The sequence below is a fragment of the Aquarana catesbeiana genome, linkage group LG09, assembly GCF_042186555.1.
Source record: "Aquarana catesbeiana isolate 2022-GZ linkage group LG09, ASM4218655v1, whole genome shotgun sequence".
Taxonomy (NCBI): domain Eukaryota; kingdom Metazoa; phylum Chordata; class Amphibia; order Anura; family Ranidae; genus Aquarana; species Aquarana catesbeiana.
The window spans coordinates 161,021,873-161,039,213 of record NC_133332.1 but is presented as its reverse complement, the minus strand read 5'-3'; the positions used below and the strand labels follow the sequence as shown (position 1 = coordinate 161,039,213).

At 42.9% G+C, this 17,341-nt stretch overlaps 1 protein-coding gene across 5 annotated transcripts in view; it reads left to right on the top strand.

The window, feature by feature from the left end:
• The first annotated feature begins 623 nt into the window (after window positions 1-623).
• The window catches only part of SEPTIN6 (septin 6), an 81,517-nt gene continuing 64,799 nt past the window's right edge, over window positions 624-17,341 (top strand). For all 5 annotated transcript variants that reach the window (XM_073599329.1, XM_073599331.1, XM_073599327.1 and 2 more), the window contains exon 1: window positions 624-763. In XM_073599329.1, coding sequence (XP_073455430.1) covers window positions 734-763 — 30 coding nt within the window. In that variant the 5' untranslated portion in view covers window positions 624-733. The remainder of the gene's footprint in view (window positions 764-17,341) is intronic.

Here is a 17,341-nt window from a genome sequence, read left to right as displayed (position 1 = left end):
CAATGAAGAGGAGGAGCCAGCAGCGCCAACTTGGCACCCCAGAAAAGAAGGATCAGGGCAGCTTTGTGCAAAACCCTTGCACAGAGCAGAGAAGTATAACATGTTTGTTATTTTTATATAAAAAAAAAAGTGAACCTTTACAACCAATTTAAGCTACTGGACCAGAGTTACAGCCAAGCAATTAACATTTCCAGAAGAAGAGGTGAATAGCCCCCCCATTCCTCTATCCTGTGGGTCATTGCAGGTTGTCCTTGGCTCAGTCTGGATGGACTGTCTGCTTCTATTATTGTGGAGTGTGCTGAGATCTGACAGATAAGATCCCCCATGTCATGCTGACAGCTCGATCCTCAGGATTCCTTGTCCCTGTCATAGGACCAGTTTTGGAGGAGAATGCATTGCAGCGATCAGTCCTGAGCACCGCAGCCTCACACAAGTCAAATTAATGACATTTCATTGAAAAGTGGACGCATCCACTGCCTCACATAGGGGGGTCCTGTATGCTTCCTCCTCTTCCACCCCTTCTAACACATCCACAATACAATTCAACCCCTCTCTTATGTGTTGTATTCAAAGTCTTCAAATAGACAAACAATTAAACACAAATACTACTATAAATTACACTGTAACTAGAGATCTGTGTGTTGCAGACACCCCTCCGCCTTGACTTGGCATCGCCCAGATTGTAACAGTTTCTCTTTGTAGGTTTCCTGTTCAGTTTCTTTGAGGACTGACCATGGCGGCCACAGAGATCGCTCGGCAGATGGTGAGTGATGGAGATGTGGGAGCTGTAGGGGGGTCTGATCGCCCTGATCCGGGGACTCCCCCATCCTGTGATGGATGCCTGGCTGTGCATTATTCATGTGTGATGGTGCAGGCTGCATCATGTGCCCATCCTGCTCCATGCCTGGCTGTGGTGGGGAGCAGCTCCCCCCCCCCCCCATTGTAGAGGCGGTGATCGGCGCCCCACACTCACACCATCACAGCCAGGGCGTTGGCAATGCTGATGGCAATGTGAGGATCACAAGGAGATGATCTGGAGGATAACAGGTGCAAAGCAAAAGCTAAGCACTGATCTAATGCTGTCTGCAGCCTGTTCTTCCACTGATTGCTTCCAGCATGGAAGGAAGGATTGGGGAGGACACATCTCCCATGTCTCTGGATGGTGGCATCTCTGCTTCTAGATGTCACCATCATTCACAGGGGATGGAAGAGCTACCAGGCAGCATCATCTGGTTGTGTGTAATGTAGATGGAAAGTGAACCTGTTACTGACCTGATGATGAATAATGTATAAGCAGAATGGTTAATCAGCTGAAGTTCTATGCAAATCTAGACTTTTCTTCTATGAGTCAGACTTGGCCCCGCCTCCTATACAACTTTACCGCAAAAGGACGTGTAAAATGTGTTGGGCCAGGGGGAGATCCAGAATGGTGGAAGGTGCAAGGACAAGCTCTACTTTATGTGATACTAAACAATATCCGTATTTCTAAAAAATAATCCCTAATGAGCAGTAAAAGAAGGTGGTTGAGCCACGGTTTTACCACCTCCCCACTGACTGCCCACCTAAACACAGAAATGCAGCTGCTTAAGCCGTGCACGCAGTCCTTTGCAGCGTATCCCATTCGGCTGACCGTACCATTGCTGACCATGACCCATTCAAGTAAATGGGGCTGCATCACAGGTACGTGAAATGCACAAGAATGCTGTGTGGTGGCTCAGCATTTTGGGTTTTAAAGTGTTACTAAACCCACAGCAATGAAATTCATCTGTATATGTAGTAAAGCATGCTTGTTATACTCTCTGCAAAAGCTAAGGGGTTAATCCATGGTATAAAAAAGCTGTTTGATCCTGTCTTCTCTCATCCACCCCTTTTTACTGTCCCCAATCCATCTGCTGATAGAACAGAGCCCTAGGAGGCACTCTGCACATGCTCAGTTTGATGTGTATTGTTAGAGGGTTGTTGGTGTGTGTTTTTTTTTTTTTTTTTTTTTTTTTTGAGTGCATGTAAACAGCATAGGGCCAATCAGCACTATCCAGACAGAGGATAAGGAGTCATGCAGCCTCATAGGACAGTTAGAGTAGAATGAAAACTCCTCCTACAAACGGTAAATGGACACTGATAGAAGTCACAAGACTGCTATATAGTGCTGATGAGAAAAGGTATTTAGCAATCTATATTGACTAAAATAATTGCATTTCCATGCGCTGTGTGTTGTGGGAGACCAGATCTAGAGAATGCAGTCTAGGTTTAGTAACACTTTAATACAGGCAGTGAGAAGGTTTTATATGAAGGACCTGGTTTAAAGACTAAGTTCACCTTTTCAAGAAAATGACTATGGAGTCTAGGGGTCCTAGTATGTAAAGTCGGCTGACATCACAGAGCTGGTCCAGGCTTTGCTGGGATCTTTACACTAATGTCTGAATCCACCCAGATGTCTGACTGGCAGCAGGCTCAGCCTCTCAGTTCACTGCTGGGAGCCTGAGCCATCTGCTCCCTGCCCTCGCCACAGTTCAGCGCTCCTGAGAGTACTGGAGGGGCAGAGCAGAGAGCAGTAACTGACAGTCACCTCTCTCGCCTCAGAGTGCACCTGAGAACTGAGTGATTAGCACTCTTTGATCCCTCAGTTCCATGTGAAGAGCTGTCAGGGGACAGCTGTAGCATCAGTCTGGTCTAGGTAATGATTGACTTTTTTTTTCAAACCTAAACTTCTCTTTTAACATTGCTGCACAGTATTGCATTATTGTCCTTTTTAAAAAACTGAAATCCGGTACACGATATGCCCTGACACTGGGTCATTCTGATGAGTAGATCTCCAACATTTCTGGTAGTGGAGGAGCCTGTCTGTTCTGTTTCCCAATGACTCCATCATTGTGGAAGACTGGATCAAGGGGCCATTGGGATTTGTGGGGACGTGGGCAATATACAGCACTGCTAGGACTTACAAAACTTTGCTTGATCAGGGTGGTATTTGGTTTGGTTTGGTTGTATTGAGAAGGGGCTACAGGTATGTACTGCATGCACTTGGTAGTGCCATTTCCTTTTTTTGGGGGGAGTAATTACAGAAACATTTTAGCAGGAAAAGTTGAGACTGGTCTATAAATGTGTCTTCAAGATATGTACTGTAGTTGTCCTTGAAGGTAAGCTCAACTTTTCCATTTTGTTGTCTGTTCAATTTGGATGGTTTAGGTTAGTGGCATGTTTACCTTGTGTCCTCTCAGTGAGTAGTGATCATTACTAAGCACATCTGCCTGGATAAGGTGTGCAGACACCGCTGTCAAATCATATTTGGATTAGAAGACCTCATCTAGTATTAGTTATTTGTGTAGAACCGATTACCATCCTTTTGTATGTATTTATAAGGCATTATGATCTGGTTTGTTCTACAGCAGAAACATTTCCAGGGACATGATGTAGTATTTATAAATATCATCAGTTCTAATTGATGAAGCAATGCTCCTGATTTATTCAGCATTTGCAAAGCTTGATCTATAAATATTTTTCATTTTGTAGCAGAGGCTTTCGGGTGGAAAGAACCTGTTGGCCTTGAAAAGGTGGTTCTTGCTTCTTATTAGAGGAAAATAAGACTAAGGCCACTTTCACGCTAACGGACCGTTCAGGTCCGCCTGTCAGTTTTGTCGGCGGACCTGAACGGGTGCTCCATGTAAGGCTGTGGAGCGGCGGATGTCATCGGTCACATGTCCGCTGACATCCGACCCGGTCCAATCCGCCAAAATCAGACGGATGGCCCTACGTTCACATCCGTCCCTATCGGATCGGGTGAGATCTGACGAAAACGGACACGCTGTCCGTTTTTCGTCCAATCTCTCCATAGCAACCAGCAGCGCTCAACAAGCCCCTCCCCACTCAGTGAGCAGAGAGGGACCTGTCATCGGAGAGATCTCCCGCTGAACTGGCAGACAGAGGCGGACTCCAAGGCAGCGGATCCGCCTCGTGGGAATGAAGCCTAAAGCTTCTGAAGAACATTAGGGGTTGGGATTCCTTTCCTTATCTTGCTGGGAATCCATGCAAGCCAAGTGTGCACATTGGGAACTGCCATTGCTGACTTGTGTTAACCCCTAGACGTAGACAGTACGCAAATATGTGGCCTCTCGGGTGGGCCTTGGCGTCTAGAGGCCGCGTATTTGCGTACCAATTTGCAGACACAGCTGTGCTGAGAGCACGCTCCCTGTGGGCTGCCGGAACTGTTCCCAGCTTTTAAAACAAAGCTTTCTGATCATGTGACCACCAATCACGGCGGTCACATGATCATAAACTCCACTTCCCGGCATCTGGATACCCTTAAAGGCTTGGGAGGCGCCAGCACAAAGGAGTTAAAGCAACTCTGTAGCTTAAAGTGGTTATAAACCTCAGACATAAAATATGAACAAAGCATATCCATCTATAATGTGTACTCGTCTCAAGTAAGAGCACTAAGTGTCACCTTTGTCTGCTGCTTCATTCCTCTGCTAGCAGAATGACAAAGCAAGACACCAAGAGAAAAAAAAAATGTGACAGGGGAGGGGCCTCTGGCTGACAACCTCAGCTCTCTGTTCTTGTGTGCTGTGTGAAAGGGGTGGTGGTTTCCCTTCCCTCCAATCTGGTGTGGGAACTCCCCTCACTGACCTCCCATGGAGTGCAACTTCAGCTCTCCACCCCTTTTTTTTCTGAACTTTGTTTCATCTCTTTGTATCACCTGAGGCCAGTCACTTCACTGGGTTCATGGAAGGGGTTACAAGCACTTTAAGAGCTGATTTATATCTGTAAACTGCATTTTTAGCGTTTTACATGTTTTAGGTGCGTTAACATTGATCTGTATATAACATGACTTTTCATAAAAGTGCAATAAAGTATTTTATTTTTTTAATGCCCCAAACATAAAATGCCCGGGTGTGAATAGGGCCCTAAGCCCAGCTCTGTGATTGGGGGGGGGGGGACCCTTACAGTGGGCCCCCCCTTTTCTGCAAGGGTTAAATACTTGTTAACGCTAATGGAGAGAGGGGGTAATTTTTCTGGTGCCTGGAGTTAAGTAATAAACTGTTCCCTGCACAACAGTGAGCTTAATGACTGCAATACGTGTGTGGTTTACCAGGGTTATGGCTCAAGCTATCAGCCATATCCCTGTTTTTCTTTTTTTCAGCTGGCGATTATTTTTTCACATAAAAGTGATCTAAGTGGCTGATTAGCCTCTGGATCCCTTTTAGAAGCAGTGGGAGGGGTCACTCCTGCCACTCGCCGGGGTTTCTCGGACTTCCTGTTCTTACCGGCTAGCCCAGGAAGCCACCCGATGGTTTGCACAGCTGGTCACAGAGACGAGGCGAGACCAGATTGTTTCTCCCCACCTCTATGATCTAGGAGGACAAGAGCGATGTCATGACATCACTTCTGGTGTAGGGCGGAAGTAAACTATTTTTTTTTTTCTTTTTAGCATAAGTTCAATGTTTGGTGCATGTTTTTATTTTTTTTAATCTTTTGCTTTCAAAAGTAGAGGGGAGATTTGGGGTCTTATAGACCTCTCCATAAAGAGTACCTGTCGTCCCTTATTTTTATTACAAGGGATGTTTACATTCCTTGTAATAGAAATAAAAGTGCTCAAAAATAAATAAATGAAGGGATAGTAAAAAAAAATATATATATGAGAGAAAAATTTAAAGCGTCCTGATCCCTCCATACTTAATAAGTGAATGCATATGTAAGTTGCACACGTATATGTAAATGGTGTTCGCAACACACATGTGAGGTATTGCAGCCAACATTATAGCGAGAGCAATAATTCTAGTGCTGTACCTCCTCTAACTCTAAACAGGTAGCTTGAAAAAAAGTGTCGTATGTGGAGATTTTTAAGAATCGTAGTTTGTTACCATTTCATGAGAGTGCACAATTTTAAAGCATGACATGTTGGGTATCATCGATTTACTCGGCATATCATAAATTTTTATATATTGCCAAAAAAAGTTGGTTCTATACAATCAAGAGGACTAATGTGCTCTGTTCCCCATTTTGGTAACAGGTTTACTTTAAAATTTACTGGATTTCTGGATCATGTTTGGATATGGCTTCTTCTTTGCATGATCGTGCTTTAACTCAATTTTGGATGGCTTGGTGAACTGTGTTAAGTATTTCTGAGCCAATGCAGTGATGTCTATCACAGAATCATGCCTGTTTTTAATACAGTGCCATCTGAGAGCCCAAAGATCCCGGGCTTTCAATATTGCGTTTCAGCCTTGTCCTTTTGCACACAGAGATTTCTCCAGATTCTCTGAAGCTTTTGATATTATGTACTGTAGATGAGGATATATTTAAAGTATTTGCAATTTTACATTGAGCAACATTTATCTGAAACAGTGTGAAAAATTGTAGATGCAGCTTTTCACAGATTGGTGAACCTCCTGGCCATCTTTACTTCTGAGACATTCTGACTCTCTATGATGCCTTTTTATACCCCGTCATATTACTGACCTGGGGCCAAGTAACCAAATTAATTGCAGAATGTTCATCCAGCTCTTCCTTGATAGTACCACTTAGTTTGCCAACTTTATGTTACCCTGTCCCAATTTTTTTAAGACGTGTTGCCATCAATTTCAAACATTTTCTCAGTTTAAACATTTGATATGTTTTCTAGTGTGAATAAAATATGTTTGAGATGTGCAAACCATTGCATTCTATTTATGTAGATTTTACAGTGTCCCAAATTTTTTGGAATTGGGTTTGTACCCGAGTCCTCTCTGGATCCAATGCAGTCCCATCTGCAGTGCCATTGCTTTCTCTTTCTGGTCTCACAGGAGAATTTAAGAGCAGTGGGAGCCATAGGCTCCTGCTGCTGTCCATTGAATCCTGTGAGAAGAGAGGGGGGGAGCCAAACAGTGTGCATCTATGGATGCACACAGCCCAGCTTGGAAGTGCTTCTGCACATGGCTTGCTGAGGGGTGTTCAGAGGAGAGAAAAGCGCCAGTGTGGGACTCCAGAAGAGGAGTAAAAGGGACCACTCTGTGCAATAGCATTGGTAGAGCAGCGATCAACGACCTACAAATGAGGGACTGTTTAATAGTCTAGCATTGTAGAGTTTTATTAGTGGTGATGTAGCAGATGCTTTGTTTCCAGATATTCACAAAACAGGTTTAGAATAATCTTTGAAATCAAACAATACAAAAAAATATAATGCTACTGCAGTTGCATAGTAATTTTACTGTGACGGTCTCTATATGACCTGTCAGTGTCATGGTACATTCTATATCTATGCTGTTTATGCAGGCCAAAGCATTCATTGCAACATAACACTTTTTTGTTTGTTATAAATCTGAATTTCTGGTGGTTGTTTCAGAAATGAGATAAACAGGTTATTCTGTAGAAGTTCATAAATGTATTGCAGTACGATCTTTCCAAAACAAAAAGCAAGTTCATATTATGTATTTATTTTCAGAGCATTTTTGTCTTTGAATAGGGCTTTAAAACAAAGTAGAAATGTTATCCAATAATTTGAACCCCAGTGATGAGCTGTTTGCAGACTTGGCAGCCTTGGAGGCAGTTGGCAGATTTATGGGCTTTACAGGGAAAGTACCACTGCCTGTCCTCACAATATTCCAATGATAATGGATACTGCAAAATGTTGGATCTATACAGCACATGGACTATTATTATTCTCTCTCTGCCTCTCCCTTTCCTTGCATGGCTACCTTCATCCCTCCCTGATATTTTCATATACATTTCTTAGAGCTGAAGCCTTCTTACATTTGGATATTGCAGTAATAGATCTGTATGTCAAAATTCCAGGTTTTGTTTTTTCAATTATGGAGGATTCTTGAAAATTTGGAGGTGGAAGATTGACTCCGATTGTACATGCCTACTCTCCCATAGTTTCTCACATGGAATTTTGCTATCTCACCCATCACTTATTCACCTAACCATTCTTTCTCCGTCATTAACGGGGCCAGCTTTCACCAGGCAGTCCCTCCTTATAAGACTCTATTATTCCACACATTGTTTTGCAGATATTCAAACATAATGTAATTGTCCCATGATTGCACTGTCTGTGGTGCTGTCTTTGTCAGATGTGTTTGAAACCTTCAATCCTATGATAAATTTCCTGTTTTATTCATGTAAATAGTAATCTAAAGGGGGTGGCTAGATCTATATATACTTGCAGATTAGACTGGAGTTACATCTAACTATTACCATATTTTTGTGTGATTTTCTTCAATTGCATGCCACAAATTTATTTTTCTTTTGGTGTGGGTATAATTAATTGTTAATCCATCTCTGAGCAATCCTCTTTTATTGTTCAGTGAGAAAAATCTTGACAAAGTGAGAAAAACTTTGTCAAATCCTCCCCCTTGCTGTGAGTGACAGGTGATTTACATCTCGTGCACTAGCCTAAGACACAGGCATTTTTTTTTAATTCCCTCCCTACTCCTTTCTTCAGCAGCTCTGCAAGGATTGGCTGTTCCACACCTCAGCATGATTTGGCATGCTGAAGTCATGTGGTTACTTTCCTGTCTTTTCACTGGATGTCAGAGATCATAGCAGAAGTTCAGTGTTAGAAATACACAGGAGAAAATGCATATTGACAAGGGAAGTGTAGAGGTGGGCGGGGAGTCTACTGACATCACAACTCCACCCACCGAGCTCCAGACAACAGACCCACCCACAGAATCTGCAGTTTTTTGGGTCTAATAAACAGACAGAGGGGAGACATTTGACAGGTAAAGATACATGCAGGAGGCATGTATATCCTTATAGATAACCCCTATGGCAGTAGTTTAGAAAGGATGACATTGGGTTTACATCCACTTTAATGACTATCTACAAATCCCTGTACTGATTGCCCAGTGTTAAAAAGAAAATGAAGGGACTTTCGACATTTTAGGCACAGTGACATCACTAAAGTATAGTATTTATATAAAAAATCATAAGTTTATTGAAAAAATATTAAAAAACATTAATAGTTATTATTTAAAATGCCACAATTCATATTAAATACAAATATAGATATAAGAGATACTTATTGATATTATTGCTGTTCAAACCCAGTTAAAGTTAAACAGAAACATCGGACAAAAAGGGACATCCATCCAAAATGTATACTAGTCCGAGGACTGTGGCTGAACAGCAGATCAATGATGGTTATTTTCATATCAAGAGGTGCTCAACATGTTGCGCGTTCCTAAAACGTTTCTTCAGGAGCAAATGGAAATGTGACTATCAAAGATAAATGACAACATACAATTAGTGTATCATAACCTAACACTGAGCAAGAAACAGTAATATCAGGTATTAAGTCAAATCAGCTAAAAACCACAGGGGTGTAGCACACATTATAAAAAAGTGTATACAAGAGTATTCAATAATCATTTATTTCAAATAAATAATAAATAAATGATTATTGAATACTCTTGTATACACTTTTTTATAATGTGTGATACGCCCCTGTGGTGACTCTTCATCGCACCCCTTTAGTTGCCCAGCTTGTGCTTTTGTGGTCTGGCCGATGCATGGTTTTTAGCTGATTTGAATTAATACCTGATATTACTGTTTTTTGCTCACTGTTAGGTTATGATACACTAATTGTATGTTGTTATTTATCTTTGATAACCACATTTCCATTTGCTCCTGAAGAAGCGTTTTAGGAAGTCGCAAAATGTTGAGCACCTCTTGATATGAAAATAGCCATCATTGGTCTGCTGTTCAGCCACAGTCCTCGGACTAGTATACATTTTGGATGGATGTCCTTTTTGTCCGATGTTTCTGTTTAAATTTAACTGGGTTTGAACAGCAATAATGTCAATAAGTATCTCTTATATCTATATTTGAATTTAATATGAATTGTGGTATTTTAACGAATAACTATTAATGTACTATTTATATAAATACTATACTTTAGTGATGTTACTGTGCCTAAAAAGTCCAAAGTCCCTTTATTTTCTTTTTCGCATGTAATATAGGACGTAGCACTTTTCTACTATATATGCGTCCACAGTACCACTCTGTGGTTATGATGCATTCATTCATTCATTCATTCATTGCCCAGTGTTGAATGGTGGCATCAACCCTTCCATAGACTGATGAGACCTGTGACCCTCTACACTCCTACAGCCTGCTCCCCTCTCCTAGACTAAGGGCAGGAGCATTATGGTGATCTGGTAGTCTTCTATCTATGTGATCGTGCACAATTGTTGTTCGATTAGCAGTTTTTACTAAGCAAATTAAAAAAAAAAAAAGTTATGAAAACGTTTCAAAAAGGTCTAATCTAAGTGCTTCCTGTTTCCTGCTTTGGGAAACAGTATGTTTGCCTTTCTGCTGTGACATTTGTGAATTGTCTATTTTGTGATATGGCAACATACTCCTTCCCAACCTCTTCCCACAGCTTCTCTGTCCTATTCCTGTCTGTGGATAATAGGCTGGTTTTGTCGAGATAGCCTGGCCGCTTCTCTATTACTGAAATTGGGGCCTCGTTGTCTGTCCTTCATTGTCCATATGCTGTTTGTCCTCCTGGAACCCTCCTTGCCTATTGATTGCTTGACTAATTATTGCCTGTGTGCTCCTGACCCAATCATCAGTCACAACCCCATCAGAGCAATGAACATCAGTGACCTCAGGTTATTTGTTTATTATCATGGAGACATTTTTTTATCTTTTTCCCTTCTGTTCACTTATAATTTTTTTTTTTTTTGAATCACACATGTTGAGGCTGATTCAAAGGCATTGAGAATGTTCACTAAGTAGTTTGTGTGAATATTTTAAAATCTGCCTCAACCTATCCGTCAGTTAAATAACTACGGTAAGGTATTCTTATAACACTAGACTTGCAAGTGCAAGGCTTTAGCTGTGAGTGTATACTGCACCTTGTGCTGCCAAAAGATGTCTCCAATTTCACCACCTCATTGTGGCTTCACCTCTCTATCCCTACCATATTATTTGGACCCTTTTACGCCGGAGTATTCTACCAGTTGTTCCTCACAACTAAAGTTCTGAGGGAGAAAATCTCTTCTCAGGAGACAAATGTTACCCCACTTTGTGCTTCTACCAGTCAGCTGGCTCTTTTATGGTCGTTTATGCCCACTTGTCCTACTTGTGTACCCCTCTATTAATTATATCATTCTGGACTTTCCCATGGGTTCTTCTATTGTGACAGGAATAACTTGAATGGAACTTGAACTTTGAGTTTTATCTATTTTTATTTAACAAGAAAGCATAACTTGGGGCACCCCTCCCCCCATGTACCATCAATGGGGCACTATATTTCTCTTTGGTATCAACAGTGGGGCACGGATGGGCCCACTGACCACATCTGTCCCCTCTAAAGCCTGAAGGACAGTAAATTGTCACTTTGCTTAGAAAGTTAAGATACCCCTGCTCTAGTGCTCTACACTGTGCACACACCTGTCCTTGAAGAGCAAACAGAAATTAACCCCCTGCCTTCCGTATTCTTTTTTTTCATCCAGGCACACATACCTTTTGTCTCACTGTGTTTCTATCATTTGACAAATAGGCACACTTTCAGGTTTGCTTTATAACTTTAAGAAGGCAACAGGAGGATGAGACTTCCCAAGTTTCAGCAGGAGATATAAAAGTACAGTATGTCGGTGCCTGACACTTCTCTACTGAAATCTGTAACACATAGGAGCATCCAGTGTGTGATGTGCAGCACCCGTTCCTCAATGCCACCTCTTATTTGTTGAGAGGGCTTAGTACCACTACGCGGCTTTTATTGCCTTCTGTGTCCATTAGGGAGGTCCACACACTTTCTAGTTTTCCTAATCATCATTGTCATTGGGAATTAAAGTAATGCCGCGTACACACGACCGGACTTTCTGGCAGAAAAGGTCCAACAGAATCATTCCGTCGTACATTCCGATCGTGTGTGGGCTTCATCGGACTTTTTCTTTTTAAAATTCTGATGGACCTAGAAATAGAACATGTTTCAGATCTTTCTGATGGACTTGATTCCTATCGGGAAAACCGTTCGTCTGTATGCTAGTCCGAAGGACCAAAAGCGATGCAAGGGCAGCTATTGGCTACTGGCTATTGAACTTCCTTTTTCTAGTCCCGTCGTACGTCTTCGCGTTCTAAACGAACGGACTTTGGTGTGATTGTGTGTAGGCAAGTCCGTTTCAGCGGAACTTCGTCGGAAAGACCGTCAGAGTCTACTCTGACGGAAAGTCCGGTCGTGAGTACGCGGCATAAGAGTAAACCCAACATTTTGAGTTGTTGCAGAACAGAAATGGAGAGTAAATTTTCCAATGGAAACGCTTCTGTGACAACTAATGCCTCGTTTCCACTGAGCTGATCGGTTCGGTACACTATTTTGGGTGCTTCCATTATGAAAGCGGCCCATATAACCGAACCGTACCGCTCCATTCAGGGTCCTGCTTCAGATGTGGTGCCATAGAAAATGGAACGGTTCGGTTAGGGCGGAGCTACGATACATTCCACTGATTGGCTGACAGAAAACCCTCTGCTGTGCTATGCTGAGGCATTTTTTCTAAACCCTGTATGGCCCCTTGTGGTCCCACTTGCAGTGGAAATGCTTACCAGAATAGACCAGACCATTCTAGGCCATTCAAACTGTACCGACCCCAACCGATCCACTCAGTGGAAACGAGGCATAAGAGGCAATATCCCTCGCATTGGAAAGTTATCCCTTCACGTCATGTCGCATCTGCAGGACTACTCTATCCAAATGGGGCAAAGTTTTTTGGCCTTAGATATACTTTAACCCCTTGCCACCCAGGCCAATTCTGACATTTCTCTCCTGCATGTAAAAATTATCATCATTTTTTTTTGCTAGAAAATTACATAGAACCACCAAACCATTATATATGTTTTTTTTTTTTTTTTTTTTAGCAAAGACCATAGAGAATACAATGGCGGTCATTGCATCTTTTTATCTTGCAGGTTTTTTATTTGGAAAAAAAAAAAAACAGTTTTGTGCTTTTTAAAAAAAAAAAAAAACAAAACAGTAAAGTTAGCCCATTGTTTTTGCATAATGTGAAAGATGAAGTTATTCTGAGTAAATAGATACCTAACGTGACGCTTCAAAATTGCACACGCTCGTGGAATGGCGCCAAACTTCGCTATTTAAAAATCCCCATAGGCGACGCTTTAAATTTTTTTACTGGTTTCATGTTTTGAGTTACAGAGGAGGTCTAGGACCAGAATTATTGCTCTCGCTCTAATGTTTGCGGCGATACCTCACATGTGCGGTTTGAACACCGTTTTCATATGTGGGTGGAACTTACGTATGCGTTCGCTTCTGCATGCGAGCACACGGGGACAGGGGCGCTTTAAATTTTTTTTTTTTTATTGTTAATTTTACTTTATTTTAGCTTGACACTTTTTTTTTTTTTTTCCCAAAAAAATTTTTTTAGATCACTTTTATTTCTATTACAAGGAATGTAAACATCCCTTGTAATAGGAAAATGGCATGACACGTGCTCTTTACAGTGAGATATGGGGTCAATAAGACCCCACATCTCACCTCTAGGCTGGGAAGCCTGCAATAAAAAAAAAAAAAAAAAAATCACTGCTTCCCAGCAGCAGTGCGGCGCAGTTTTTTTTAATACAGAGGGCAGGCGTGACGTCATAACATCGCGCCCGGCCTCCGAACGATCATAGAGACTCCGGTGACCATCTGGTCCGCTGGAAATCTCTATTCTGAACATCCGGGGCCAGTGGATCCAGTGTTCGACTCACCGATTGTAGCGGTGAGTTGGTAGAAGCACCGGAGGGTGGCGGGAGGGGGGGGAACGTCCCCTCTCGCCTCCCATAAGAACGATCAAGCGGTGGAACAGCCGCTATGATCCTTCTTATGGTGCACACATTCGCCGGCTCTAAAAGACGATATCTGAATGATGCCTGTAGCTACAGGCATCATTCAGATATCCCCGCTCAAAGCCGAGGACATAATTTGGCGTACGGCGGGCAGGAAGCGGTTAAAGATTGATAGCTGCTTTAATACATTTTAAAAGCCATTTGCCATGTACAGTTGAAAATCAATTGAAGGTTTCCACCGCACAACAGGGACAATGTGGATCCCAATCTGCTGTACATGCACCTCCATACCTCATGTGGTAAGGTTTATGCTTGGTGATAGGCTGGTCAGGCTACAAGTGCCTCCTTGTGAGAGGTAGGGAGAGTGAGCACTTTTCCCAATCCCAGGAATCTACTGCAATGGAGGCGGCAACATAACAGAAAATAAACTGACATTGGACTGTATTAAAATACAATTTTAAAGAGGAGTACTGTACACTAGATCAGGTTTACATTGTGTAAGCTTTGCAGCATCAGGGGGCATTAATTGCTCACCAGTCAATGTTTTAGTCTCCTTAAAGCGGACTTTCAGACCCTATTTTTTTTTTTTCAACTTTCCAGCTATTAAATCTTCTGCCCTTGTTTTAACTTTGTATAGATGGGCAACTCCCTCCTCATTGGCCTACCTCTGCATACTCTATTCCCCCTTCAGTCCATCATGAATGCTGCTGCCAGACTCATCCACCTTACCAACCACTCTGTCTCTGCTACTCCTCTCTGTCAATCCCTCCACTGGCTTCTACTCACCCAACAAATTCAATTCAAAATACTAACAACTACCTACAAAGCAATCTGCAACTCTGCCCCCAACTACACCACTGACCTAGTCTCAAAATACCAACCTAATTGTTCTCTTCGATCTTCTCAAGACCTCCTGCTCTCTAGCTCTCTCATCACCTCCTCCCATGCTCGTCTCCAGGACTTTTCCAGAGCCTCTTCAAGCCTATGGAACTCCTTACCCCAATCTGTCCGTCTATCTCCTACTCTATTATTAAATACCTTATACAGCCCACTTCCTGTTTCTTGTCTGGTAAAAAGCCTAGGCTTATGACATCATGCACAGCTCTACAAACTCTTGTGAGAGTTTGCCAGGAAGGGAGGGGGGGATGAGTCATAAGAGGGCAAATGAGAGCTGGAGGTGTGCATTTGTGTGTCTGTGTAACTCCAGGAAGTGAACAGGCAGCAGCTTCAGCTGCCCACGGTTAAAATGATTGCAGCTAGACTCAGTGGAGGGAGATTTCTGCAGCATATTTGGCAAGTACAAAATCACAGTATATATAAAATAATATGCAAAGTGGTTGGAGGGAAGCTTCAGAATAGCAAAGATGTTTTCATTACAAATGATGTGAGCAGACTGCAGTTCCTCTTTAAACATGGTCATAACAAGTGGTTAAATGAGAAGCCAATGTGGAATATTCTGTGTTTAGGGGGTATACCCTATTGGTGAAAATCCTCTTTTGCCTGGCGCTCTGATGCGGCGACCTTGCTGTCCTTTCCAATTAGTTCTGGGAGGAAAACCTGGCAACAAATAAATACTAGCATTGCCTTTGGGTGGAATATGGATTGTTGAAGGCATTAGAGCTGACATTATGTAGTGCTGCCGAGTAAAGTGTCTGCATAAAAACATACATAAAGTCATGTGAAAATGGAGGTTTGTTATAGATTCTAGTCCTTGGTATTGTTCCAGGCAAGCAGCCAGACACATCCATGCATGTACAGTACCGATATCTATATAAACTTGTTTATATCTTGATGCAAATACATCTTTCCACTGCCCCAGGACATGATTGTTGTCTGAAAAACACACAAGCTATACATACAAATTGCCAAGTACTGGAATTAATTTCTCTCTTGTAATTTTGTTGGGAAGTGATATACATGTTAAGGCATCATAAATACATTGTATGGCTTTAAAATCTTATAATTGTGCTATATTGCCTATAGATTTTGTTTTGCATCGGGCTGCACAAGAAAATGCATAGTAGCAGTAGCTGGGGGAGATGAATAAAAACCAAAGGAATACAATGGTGGGGGGTACTAAAACTGGAGCACACTGAATCTAGTGCAGCTTGGCATTGTAAACGTTCAGCTCAGGGGCGTAACTAGAAATAGCAGGGCCCCATAGCAAAATGTTGTATGGGGCCCCCCTGCAAACACCCCCCCCCACAGCTGCCCTAGTGTCAATGCAGCGTGACCTGTGCCCCATGCAGCGTGACCTGTGCCCAATACAGCCTGGTCTGCCTGTGCCCCATACAGCCTCACCTATGCAGAGGAAGAGGCAAGCCACCCGGATCAGCAGAGGGCGGGATTGCCCACTGTAACAGCTTTCATTTGAATTTCCCGTCTTCCCGGGGCTCATCGTCACATAGCCCCACCTCTTGGCCCAACACCTTTGATGACGTCACATGTCCTGCATTGGATCGGTGTTCTGTCTATCAAAGGCGCTGGGCCAAGAGGTGGAGTTATGTGACGTGAGCCCCGGGAACACTGGAAGTTCTAATGAAAGCTAATACATCGGGCAATTCAGCTCTCTGCTGATACGGACAACTCGCCTCTTCCTCTCCTCTCTCTTCCCCTGGCTGGGAGACTGTGCCGGCGGTGCTCTCATCCTCACCGGGCCCCGCTCGGCTGCAGGCCCCATAGCGCCCGCATGGGTCGCTATGGTGGTAGTTCCGCCCCTGGTTCAGCTTCTAGGTTTTGTTGTCAAGCTGACTCTAGAAGCTGCAGTTCCTCCAGTTTTAGTAAATCTATCCCCCTCCCCTCCCATGAATCAGAAGTCAGACGGTTCTGAATGTAATGCACCATGTTTCATGTGTTACTGCTGTGCCTTAATGCACAGGTATGAATCTGGCCTTATAGTTGGTGTAAGTGGATTATTAGGGGACAGTATTAAGCACTTGCTGCCCGCCTGCATTGTACTGCGGGTGAGCAGCTGTAGGAAAAGCGACTTACCCATACGTCGGTGCCTTCTTACAAGTTTGGGTCGCCTGCATGCACGCCCCCGCTGTAATTGTACACAGCGGGAGGCTGTCGGCAACCCCGGGCAATGATTCTCGACCGGGACCTTCTGATCGGCTGTGTACACTCAAAGCCCAGAGCTCTGTGTTGTTGTTATTGTTATTGTTATTATTATACAGGATTTATATAGCGCCAACAGTTTACGCATCGCTTTACAACATGAGGGCAGACAGTACACTTACAATACAGATCAATACAGGAGGGAGCAGAGGGCCCTGCTCGTTAGAGCTTACAGTCTAGAAATGTTGATATTGAATGTAGAACTCTGTTCAAAGGGAACAACCTCTGTGTTTCTTATCACTGCGATAAGAAACCAAAAGATCTGTAGTAAAAGGCAGCACATAATACACACACATTACACATAGTTAGGCACACTTTTAACTCCTTGATCGCCCTAAATGTCAACCTCTTCCCAGCCAGTGTCATTAGTACAGTGAAGTATTATAACTGATCACTGTATTAATCTCACTGGTGATATCAGTGGCAGTTAGTCAGTTCCCCGCAGCCTCAGTTGGGGTCA